Source organism: Fundulus heteroclitus, chromosome 17, assembly GCF_011125445.2.
Source record: "Fundulus heteroclitus isolate FHET01 chromosome 17, MU-UCD_Fhet_4.1, whole genome shotgun sequence".
NCBI lineage: Eukaryota > Metazoa > Chordata > Actinopteri > Cyprinodontiformes > Fundulidae > Fundulus > Fundulus heteroclitus.
The window spans coordinates 14,246,873-14,259,019 of NC_046377.1; the positions used below are offsets into that span (position 1 = coordinate 14,246,873).

At 39.8% G+C, this 12,147-nt stretch overlaps 1 protein-coding gene across 1 annotated transcript in view; it reads right to left on the reverse strand.

Moving 5' to 3' along the window:
• Positions 1-2,175, reverse strand: part of tmtc2a (transmembrane O-mannosyltransferase targeting cadherins 2a) — a 69,876-nt gene extending 67,701 nt beyond the window's left edge. The window contains exon 1 of the mRNA XM_012850332.3: positions 1,747-2,175. Within this exon, the coding sequence (XP_012705786.2) occupies positions 1,747-1,829 (83 nt within the window). The 5' untranslated portion in view covers positions 1,830-2,175. The remainder of the gene's footprint in view (positions 1-1,746) is intronic.
• Between the last annotated feature and the right edge of the window lie 9,972 nt (positions 2,176-12,147).

Below are 12,147 nucleotides of genomic sequence, written 5' to 3' on the forward strand. Positions count from 1 at the left end.
ATGTCAAAGCTCAGACACCACCTTAACGGGCAGCGGGGGTCTCCTCAAGTGATATCTGTTTTACGACATGTGAATCCTTGTGTGAGTCTTTTAAGTGTCTAACTAAATGCGCGCATCTAATCCACACAGAACAAATGTTCCAATAATCAATCCCACCTTATCAGCTGAATCAATTCTTACTTTTAACACCCAGAATAATCCAAATTGTTAATGGACACATTATTAACAAGTAAAAGACTGTTTCTCATTAGTTGTATTTACAGCATATAAATGTCCTCTATTGAGTTGATTTCTGCAGGGAATCCCTGAACCCCAGAGTTGTTATTTCCTCACCAACAGTTGTCATCTCCAACTTTGTTAATCACTGCTACAAAGAATGCATGACTCACCCATGAAGTCTAGATTAACCACCCTCGGATTTCTCTGACACCTTTCTTTTAGTACCTTCTCCAGCAATCTGAGCTAAATTGGGCCACATGAGCCAGTATTCGCTCCCCATATACATCAGTTAGTCTTGGGTGGCCAGGGCGCTGTAGCCAGATTTATTACTGTTCCTTCCTTGGCCCATCTTTTGAGAGAAACTGACCACTGGCAGACTGTAAACACCTCATATGGGCAGCACCTTAAATCCTTTTCCTTTCCCGTTCTTCCTGCTTCCAAAGCTTTCATTTAGAGCACAGAATTATGCCATTTCTACTTAATCTATCCCACCAACAGGTGCCACGGCAGAGATAATAAATGTTAGTCAATTCACCTCTCAGTGGTCATGTTAGATCTGACTTTGATATATAAATCAGTTAATATAGGTAATGACATAATTATAACCAAAAGCTGTCATTTGAATAATGAGTGTAAAAAAAAGGAAAGCACTTCTAAAGATGAATTAAATTTTCAGAAGAGTTCTTAGATTATTTAAATTGCTTTATAGCAATATATGAATGTAACTTTTTCAACCTTTACATGTGTTCAGATATTTTTTTAGGCCTAAGCATTTGAGCTGCCAAAACCTGTTGTACATTTAGTGGAACAATAACTTTCTCGGTTAGGGTCCTAAATTTGGAGTAGAAGGCCCTGCTCATCGAGTCATTACCTCTTTTATTCTGGTTGGCGCTCTATGAAAAAGGAGAGAAAGAGAGAGAAAAAAACAGAACATGTGGACATCTTTTTTTTGCAGCTGTGTGCAAAATTACCTCTGATTTAAATGAGGCTTATTCCCCAGAGAGCAGGGCATTGTTGGAGAAGGCATGTTTGAGCTGCTTCAACACAAAGAGCGTCACTGCTTGTGCGCCAGGCTGCTTACAGATCAAAGCGTGTTGAACTTTTTGAAGCATGAAATGCTGGTGTTAAAACGTATTTGCACTCCAAATGTTGCCTATAAGGAGACAAAAAAAAATCGATTCTAATAAATCTGTTACCTCATTATTACACCTGTTATACAAATATATTCCAGTTGTGTTTTTTTCTCTCACAGTAACCCACAGAAGATGTAACCGGGGCTGTCTAAATCCAACAAAAATAAAATAAAAACATATATTCTTTTTTCTTTCTTTTTTTTTTTTTTTTTTTTTTTTTTTTTTTTTTTTTTTTTTTTGATCAGCGCGTTCACAGAAACTCGTGTGATCAAAAGTGAGGACAAAATCGAGCCGTCCCCCTCCGCTTCTGTGCCACCACGGCGCGGCTGACAGGAGAAGGAGCGGGCGGCGGTGATGCGGCTGCGCTCCGTGGGCGAACCCCCCCCCCCCCTACCTGTCATCGTAGCAGAAATCTGCGTCCAGCGTGTTCAGATAGAGACCCACAGCCACGGCGGTGCACACCAGCTCCGTGATCATCTCTCAACGCCGAGCCGGAATAGAAATAGTCAGAAATAGATGCGGCTCCCTTCCTCTCTTTCCTCTTCTCTCTCTCTCACTTCTCTGTTATTGTGCTCTGGGCTGAGCCAGTCGGCAGCGCGGCTCTCCGGGCATGATTCCCCTGGGTCTGGCAAAGTGAGTGAAAGTTTGCCATGTTCCCTCTAACCCATCGCGGTAGGCGAGCCGTCAGGGCGAAGCTATCCGCGGACCGGCTGCGGAGCTGAGCGCATTTCGTTGCTGCCTTGTCGTCAAGCGAGCGCATCTCTCTCAGCCCTGGTGCTTGCTGGCTGGCGAGGCTGGGGAAGGAAGAGGCGCATGTGGTTTTCGGTCGGACTGAGCATGCGCACTGGGATTTTCCTTGGAAGTGCCGATTTGTGGCACACAGAAGCAGATCAAAATGTGCATCAAATATGATCAAACGGGAGAGCAGGCTTAAGATGATAACTACAGACTGCATGAATGGGAGAACAGACTTGTCGACGAGTTAATCATTTATTAAGCCCCTAATGCCATATTAACATCTTATATTTAATATTCTGTGAAACTATTTGACAATCAGCTGTCACGTACAATGTTTTACAAAAGTATTATATTCCTTGAAGCTTTTCAGCGTCACACTGCAGCTTCTTTTCCTGTTAACAGCTGTTCTGTTAATAGGAATCATTATTTATGTATTTGTAAAAAATGCTTTACAAATAAAAAGGCAAACAAAGTGCTATACATGTGAATAACAAATAAAATAGATCATAAATAAAAATCTATCACTGAAGATCATAAAGAAAATAAATAAAATCAGCAATGATTTTATTGTTGAAGAAACAAGGACTGGCCTAATGGTTGTACTTTCTGGAATTAAAAGCCAGTTTTAAAAGATGAGTTTTATTATTATTTTTATTTTTTTGATTTTCCCAGCTGCTACAAATGTGTTTGTTTCATGACTTATGGTTGTTTCTGTTTTGGTTTTCTTTTATATGTTTCCTGACCATTTCTGGGTTTACCGTTGTTAGTAAGGTCTTGCCATATTCAGTAAATTTTCTTTGTTGTTCAGTATTGTAGTTAGGGTCTTACCAGCATTTTCAATCATGTCTTTCAAGTTCCTCACTTAATTATTGCGTTGTTTTTCCTCTTGTCATGATTTGTGTAGTTGTTTTTGATGAATCTTAAGAGTGATGTAAGGAATAATGAAGATTTATTGAAAATAACAAGACTTACAGCAGGGATGGGATAATCGCCATCAGGAAATAAGACCAGACAAGGGGTAACGCAACGGAGAATCCGACAAGGGGTGAGAGGAAAGTGTCAGAGTAATCAGCACAGGTGACAGATATAACAGTAATTTAGCTGAAGGAGAGGGAGCGTAATGAGGTGGCAGGAAACGGGGAGGAAGACAGAATTTAACAAACAGTGAAAAAATAATCTCACCAACTGAACTGAAGACTGCCAGGAAAACAGAAACAAGACTAAACTAACTAAATCCATAAGCAGGAAACTAACTAATGGCAGAAACAAGAAGGGAGGAACCGAATTGACAGACTAATAATAATGCTAAAAATGTGGAAAAACAGAAATATCCACCATCCACAGGTACCTAAACAAACACTGAGCAAACCTGGGGGATGTGACATCTCCATACATTTTAGTTTGTTTATGTGTTAGGCCATTCCCACTCACCTGGCCTGGTCTTCCTGTCACTAATCACACCTCTTCTGTATTTAAGCTCCCTGGTATTTACTGTTCCCTGGTGGTTTCTTCCGTTGTATCCTGCCTGTTTTCTTGTGCTGTTCTCCTTGTGCTTTGCCTGTAAAAGTTTGTGTTTTATCATCAATTATGAATCCTTCATCCCCATGCTGATCCTGCAAACTCCTGTTTGCATTTTGTTTCTGCAACCAACAACCCTTTTTAAGTCAAGACAGACATTTAGACAAATGGAATGCATACGATAACAAATCATACAACAGGATAATCCCTACGAGGTACATACACACATGCATGGACCCCTATGTTTGCTTTGTACTAACTGGAAGAAGCCATGGGCACTTGTCTGGCTCATAATCAATTTAAATTCAATGCTAAGAAGCCAGAGAAGACTTTACCGCACATTATCACATTTTCATGACAAATTAAAAATATGATTCATTTTCCTTTTACCAACACCCTTCCAGAAATGAAGGATAGGCTAAACAGAGAGACTCCGGAGCATGATGGATGAACCCTTGCCACTCAGCCTATGGCTTGCATGTGTATGGGCATTGGTTTGGAAACATGCAACCTGCTCTTGCTGGCTACCAGCTGGACCAAAACCTGCCCCACAGTTGGCACTCCAGAGGGGTAAATGCACTGCGAAGCATTGGAGAAACAAAAACAGATGGTTGGAGAAGGATGAGAGGAACATACAGGTGTTGGCTTATGCTGAGACAGTGACAAAGCATCGTTAGACGAGGTTACAGTCATTTGTGAGAGTGATCTGGTTCAGAATGCAGCCTGATCTCAACCTTGTGGAACCTGCTGGGCTATTATGGAGGGATGACTGCAGTGCTTTTGAGCCATATATATTAGATGGAGGTGCCTTTATCTTAATGCATGTGTCCTTAGGTCATGAGAGCCTTTTAAAGCAAACTGTGAAATGACCATCTTATGTTTATTGCTGGATTTGCTAGAATAGGAACCTAATAGATCAAGACTGTTTTTTCTTCTTTTTAGTCTGCCATACAGTTGCAGTTTGCATAAGTGATAAAAATATTACAGAATAATCAAGATAGTACTCCTGCATGAAGAAAAAGGTTGTTTTTTTCCCCCATTACTGCCTCCTTCGTAACCATACAGTTTTGCATGTCAGTTTTAACATGGAGGTGGCTCTCGTGATCAATCAATGAGAATACAGACATTTTGAATATATATTTTTTTTATATTTAATGAATTTGTTTTATTTTCTGATTAATTTATGTGGCTTTGGGAAGTGTCCATGATATAAACAGTCCATAGCCCCCCTAATTCAAACCATGTCTTGTTTTGCTCATGAAGAAACCTTCTTGCATATTTGACTTTAGTCCAAAAGCTTTGCCTATGTATGTGTGTGACATCTTCTGCACCGATGTACATGCTTTACCAATTAGCAGCTGCTCTGTTAAGTTTTAAACTTGAAATGATGTAAAATATGAAAGAGTCAGGTTATCATCACCTCTCATGTTTCTTGACAGATTACAGAGCTGGCCAAAAACATGAAGGCAAAAACCCAACAGCCAAAATAGCACAGAAGCCCCAAAACAATCACTATGAGATTTAAAACAGAGACAGACCAGTTCTTTTCAGTTCAAACTTTTATTGTCACTTAAAGGGAAATTTGTTGTATGGCAGTGAAAATATAAAACCATGCACAAGACAAAACAAAAGATAATGTTGGCAACCTGACTGAATTCATCCTCAAAATAAAGTTTAAAGCCCCAGGTGTGTGGGATTTTCTCACTGGCGTGCCATCTAGTAGTGCGCTAAATGAGTCACAAATGACCTCACCATCGTGTAATAGCTACTACAAAAGCCGCGGAGTATAATAAATGTGACAATGTCAACATGTCCTCCATTTATTTGGTACCAAGCTACAGTTAATAGCTGATAGCTGCAGTCATCCTGTGAAATGGTTTTTGGCACTGTTGCCAAGTCCGCTTGTTTTTTTTTCTAAAATCGCTTATAAATTCTGAGTCACAGTTGTTTTGGGTTCATTTCTGAACGTGCAGTTGCTTATTTGGGTTTTAAAATAAGGGACTTTAAACATGAGTAAAGAGATATCACTCCACCCCTGAACGTACACACATACTCCCTGAGAGGGAGAGGTGACAAACAAGCTAGCCATCTCTGCCGGGAATACAGAGTAGTTGTTGGACTACACTGTCCTGTTTCTAACATAATGCCAAAATAAACCAAAATGTTACAATGAATTAACTTACCTAACCAGCAGAAAGCCTGCAACATTAACATTGATTTTGAATCCCTGCTCCCTCATGAATTATCTCCACCTGGTAATAATAGCTGCACTGATATAGCCTCTCGTTTTCTCCCAGTTATGACGTATTTTTCTTTTCTTGTTTATGTTCTCTTCCCTCTCAATGGGTAAAGAGTATGAATGGTCCTCTGTTTCAACAGAAAACAGCAACTAGAATGATCCACGGTTGTCTTTCCTGGTTTATACTTCTCTACTGACACATCCTAATATCAGACAGATAGGGAACACATCTGGCTGACAAGTTTGTCCCCTTTCAGCAGCTGAAATCAGAAATGGCGACGCAACATGGCACCTTCCAGTGGGTGCACCGGCACCTATGTATTTATAAATCACGTGAGGCGTCTCTGCATTTGGGGCCAAGCCCCACTGGCCCCAGATGTAGAGATGTCGCTGTGGAGCTCTATGTTCACGATAATCAGAGGGGCAGGATCGTAATATTGTTAAAAAAAAAAAAAAAAAAAAAAAAAGCAAATTCCCTTACCAATAAAATTCTGTTATAAGCATTTGTGTCAATGTATTCTGCCAGAATACTGACAAGCTCAGTGGGCCAAATCCTCTTGAGGTGCCTTGGTATTGGGGCCGGCCCAACATCTGTTTTTATAATGATGATCTGAAATCGCAGTGTGCATGCCCAAACACACTATCAGTAGACACCCATGGGGCACAAATACCACGTCACCAAGCTCAGATCGTCCAAGCCTTTATCTGTAATTTTATGTAGAAAAATTAAATTACATTTAGCTCATGTAAAATTGTATTTCTTGTGTGTTGGTTTATGCTAACTTATGTGTTTCATTTAAAATCGATCAAGTCAGGTTGTAGGCTTTACAAAAAAAAATGTTGCTGCTAATAGGTGTTGAGTTTTTGTGCCCCACTTAATTTATCATGCCAGAGACGCACGGCGATGCAAACAACTAATTCTAAGTTATGACAACACTTTCATTTTTGGTGTGATTGTATTAGACTTTGCCAGAATACTTATTTATAAAAGCAATACTAGATTTTTGCTAATTAAAAGCCAAATAAGTTACACGCTGTCCCTTTAAAAAAATGACAAAGGAAGATCCATTGGTATGTCAGTTTATATCAGATGAAATACAATGCCACTCAAAATGCAGTGGGGGATTTGGCTGCACACTGTGCAGCCCGGTGATTTGAAAATGATTTGTAAAAAGGATAAACTCAGCAGGGGTCACCTCTCCAGAAGCCTCATCCAATAAAGAACAACCAGTTTTCATGAAGTAATAGACCAGTGATTGGCAACCTTTACAACGCTAAAAGCCATTGTTGCCTTTGGTCATCTAAGAAAAAAATAATTTAAAGCTTTAAAAGCAACATGACTCTTCGTAACAAAATAGCTTGATTTTATAATACCTACCCCTTATAACTATAGGACATTCGTTTAGATTTTTATATCAAAGGAGCAATAAGTAATAATGACATTTAGTGGCTCAAATCGATCTAATCAAACTGCCTGCCACTGAACCTAACGTGACATTTCTAAACGGTACTGTTGCTGTTGTGAAACCCCACTGAATTGTTACTTACACAGGATAAGTATATCATGTTGTATTCTGTTTTATTTCTGGTCCGCTTCTCTTACTGGCTTTTATGTTAGCAGGCTGCTGCTCTTTTGCCTAGATAAACTACCAAATGCTGCGCTCTGTGAACTCTCATATGATTGGCTGAGGGACCAGGAAGTAAACATGGGCTACACTCTGCACCGAAGTCGTTCCAGACTGTACCTGTAGGTTTGAAAGGAGAGTAACTTAACTAAGACATTGTTGATGGAGAGGAATGATTGTTTATTGGAAATGTTACTTCCATCCTGGGTGACAAATGAGAATGTTTTGATTAATTTTGTGGTAAATAACTTAATTATTTCACCTTTAAAGAACCACAATTTTAGTTATGTTTTTAGCTTTATTGTCAATGGTATGAATTCATCACGCTCCAGGAACTGCCTGCATACTCTTGCCAAATAAGGCCGGCGTCATTATGCACCAGAAGCAAACCAAGACCCACTGCGCCAGCGAAAAGTCTAACAATGGGTCTGTGGATGTCATTCTGATATCTAATGGCTGTCAGGGTGCCATCATTTATGCGTCTCTCCATGGATATGCCTCCGCAGACCAACACTGACCCAAGACCCAATCGATCATGCAGACAGGATAACGTTCATCGCAGCTTCTCCAGACCCTTTCACATCTGTCTCATTGGCTCAGAGTGAACCTGCTCTTAAATGACAAGAACAGGGTACCAGTGCCAAAACCTGCCAGTTCTGGAGTTCGCTGGCAAATGCCAGTGAAACTCCATGGGCCTGGGCAGTGAGCATAGGACCTCAGAGGATGGTGGGCCCACAAGCCATCCTCATGAAGTCTGTTTTAATGGTTTGGACAGAGACATTTGCCCCAGTGGCTCGCTGAAGGTCAAACTGTAGGTTTTTGGCAATGCTCTTCCTGTTCCTCCTTGCACAAAAGGAACAGATACCGGTCCTGCTGATGGGTTACGGGCCCTCTGATGGCCCTGTCCAGCTCTCCTAGAGCAACTGTCTGTCTCCTCGAATCTCCTCCATGTTCATGAGACTGTGCTGGGAGACGCAGGAAACCTTCTAGCAATGGCAAGTATTGCACATAATGGCCCTACCTACCTGGCCTGCATGATTAAAAAGTCCAGCATCCATTTTAGAAACCTTTGTCAAGATTTAAAGTATGCAAAATGAACTTCAAATAATCACGAATGACTGCAAAGTGATAGAAAACAATGAAAATCTGACATAAAATGATTGCAAATTTAAAACTAACTAGACAGATGCAAGGATGACTAGTAAGACATATAAATCAGTACAGAATCAGAACAGATAAATAATTAAAATGTCAGTTCTAAATAAATTAAACCAAATCAACCATCCGATACCTTAGCAAGAAATGAATACAAAAATACACATGCAAAATGGATTCACATGGCAAACATTCTTTAAAGAGCAATTTTCTGTTTGCTGGATATTGTTCAGCCAGGAAAATATTTCTTTGTCAAAAGTCTGCTTCCACCATCGCTCTAATTAGTGAACTTCCTCACAACCTGAGTCATTTACAGTGAGCGATGGTAGTTTCCACCATGCTTTTCCCTCCGGAACCACCGCATCTCCACCCCAGAAAATAAACATCGCACACAGGAAACAGACAATCGGAGTTGGAAGGATCGGGCTGCACTGTGCTCCCACAAAAAAAAAAAAGTATGCCATTAATATCAACACCAGAGCTGCAGCCATTTCAAATTTGCTTTCAAATTAAAATGCACCATCGCTTTTGGCACATGGCTGCCACATGCTAATCTTCCTCAGGAAGATCAGCAATCTAACTCCTTCCTGAACACCATGGAACATGTTGAATGTTTGGGTTAGGAGCTAAATTTGGAAGATTGGGTTAATTAACAAGGGCTATTGCGAAGACTGTGGTGATTTTGAGGGGGACTTTTTTTGGTTTCAACAAAGACAAAGAAAATAAACTAAGACAAAGAAAAACGTCAAAAACAACATCAAACGTTTTCTTAATTAGAGGGAATTAATAATTAAAAAAGATCAAATACCAATGCCTGATAGCAGAAGGCTTATAGGGTAAAGGTTAACTATAAGAAGAGCATGACAGGAATGTTTGTGTGAATATTTATATGCAGTTAACTGATCTGGGGTTCAACAAATGATGTTTCAGCCTGGTGGCCTTCGTCAAAGTCCGTCCTCCACTTTAGCTCCATGGTGTCAAAGCCATTAACTTAATTGTGCAAGCAGGTTGAGCCTGTAAAAAGCAGGATATAGTTTTTACAGATCAGCTCACGAACTGTTTGCTTGTTTTTACTTTCAAATAATTCACTTAAATCTGTTTTCCAGTCATGCTCTGCCTTTGAAATGTCTGTTTTCTATTATGGGACATTTTAGATTGATATAAAATGACTTATTTCCTGGAAAGAATGGATGAAAATATTGAATCATAGAGACAAGACTTAGTACATAAGATTTGTGATGGTTGTGTTTCATATTGAAAAAAGCAGATGTTCATTCCATGGGGGGAGCACTACTACATTGTAAATTTTAATCAAATAAAAGTAAAGAGTAGTCATTCCAGAAAAGGACTCGGGTGAAAGTAAGAAAAGTGTTTGGTAAAAAGGCTTCCCAAGTCCTGATTAACTGTTTAATCATAGCCTCTGATTTAATTTGTGCAAAATTAAATCAATACAAAATGAAATCAGCCAGGCTAAAAAAATATAAATAAATTATGTGCAAATTCTGGTGCTTTAAATATGTGTGTTAGAATAAAGTACTTAACGACACTATCTACTGTTTACTGCAAATTCACTGAAAGTGGCAAATCAGGCTCATTAGAACAATGAAGCATGTGTCAAAAAAACAAATTTTAACCTAAAACTGTGTTTTTAAAACGATTAAAACCTGCTTGTTCCTCATTCAGCCAAGAGTAGCCAGAGCTCAAGTTAGAGTAGCTTTACTTCAAAAGGTTACTCGGGTTGCAGTAAAAAGTATGGATTATTAATTAATAACTTAAGTCCATCTCCTTGAGTTATTCAATTAGATGTAACTGAGTAAATGTAACGAGTGACTACCTTGTTTGTAGCTGAGATTGAAACATTAACAACTTGAAATACCTGGAAATTTTCCACAGAACCAATGCCTTGAAGTTTTCATACCTTTTCAACGCATTAGGCAACATTGCACCACTGCAAAAGACATGGTTTATCCATCTAAACTGACCAGGTGAACAAGGATAACATTCAGAGGAGCAGCTAACAGGCCCGTGATACCTCTGGAGGATGGTGCTGACCTGCTCTGCATGACCAGGGAACGCCCACAGCTGGTTAAAATGGATGAAACGATGGACGGAGATAGAGGCTTCAAAAAACTTGAGAGTGGATTGAAGGTTCACCTTCCAGGACAATAACGCTAAACACACAGCCATACGCTTTTTGAAATGGCTTGGCTCAAAGCATGTGCATGTATTAAAATGGCCTAGTCAAAGTTCACATCTTAAGGCTATTTGCTAAGACAAATGGTCAAAAATCTCCATAGCTAGATCTGTTTTTTTGCAGCAAAAAGGGGTAAAAGTAGTGTGGGCTTAAAGCACATGAACGCCACACTCCTAATATGTTTTGGTGGAGAAAAAGGAAATTCACACTGCTTTGTGTTTGTTAAAGGCATAAAATCGCCCCACCCCCAAAAAATAGAAAATACATTAACATTTTTGGCTGTAACGTGGAAAAGTTTAAGTATATGAGTACTTCACATGGCAATGTACAACCGTGGATGGAGTAAACAAAAACATTTAGTCTGATCAGTCTGTCCTAGAATAAATGACGGATAACAGTTAATTAAATCTGAAACAAGCTGATTGGAACCACAGACATCGGATCAGGCGGTGAAGACAACGCGCCAGTGAAAAACAAGCAGATGGCATCTTGGTGCCCCCATTCTTTCTGATGGCAGCATGCAATCACGTCTCTCCCTGAAAAAAAAAAAAAAGTCACAGATAAAAGAGGACATCATGATGGACACGCTTGGTGGAAGGAAACTGGGTTGATGGCAAATAGATTTCAAAGAGAGCTCCTCAATTAAGCATTCAAAGCAGCCCAGCAAAACTTTTTCCTCGGTTTCTGGCCGTGTTACGACGACGAAGGAGATTATTTTCCTTCCAAACTCTAATTGCGCTCCGACTAACAAAATCAGATAAAGCTTTGTGTTTGGAGCCATTGGCTTTAGGGATTTCTGAAGATGAGTTTTCAAATCAGAGAGGATTACAGAAGCCTGACTTCAAGCAGAACTGTGAGAAAGCCTCATCAAAGCCAAAAGCCAAAGCGTTAGGACGGACGTCCCTCACTGAGCCTCCGTTTCCTCCGGCTCCTACCTTGTGAGGGGTACAGCCTCCTTAATGTTGACTATTTGTGTCGCAGAGTGTTGGCCACATCCTGAGAACCCTTTCCTGCCATCTGCTAAGTGCAAAGCCAGGAAAGACTTTTCTTACCCTCTAGCTGTAGATTTTTCATCTCGTTTATCCTGTTTGGACACTTGAAAGAGGCTGGGTGAGTGTTTAAATATATAAATAGCTATATTATATATATACACACAGATTCACAAACATGCGTGTGACCATCAAGGATAGGCATGGTGACAGGAAGTGACTCAGACTGCACAAAAAAAAAAAAAAAAAAAAAAAAAAACAGTGGTGTTTGAATCCCAAATGAGCCACAATCACATCTGCGACTTGCATTTATTCTTCTCTGCCGGACCGAAACACG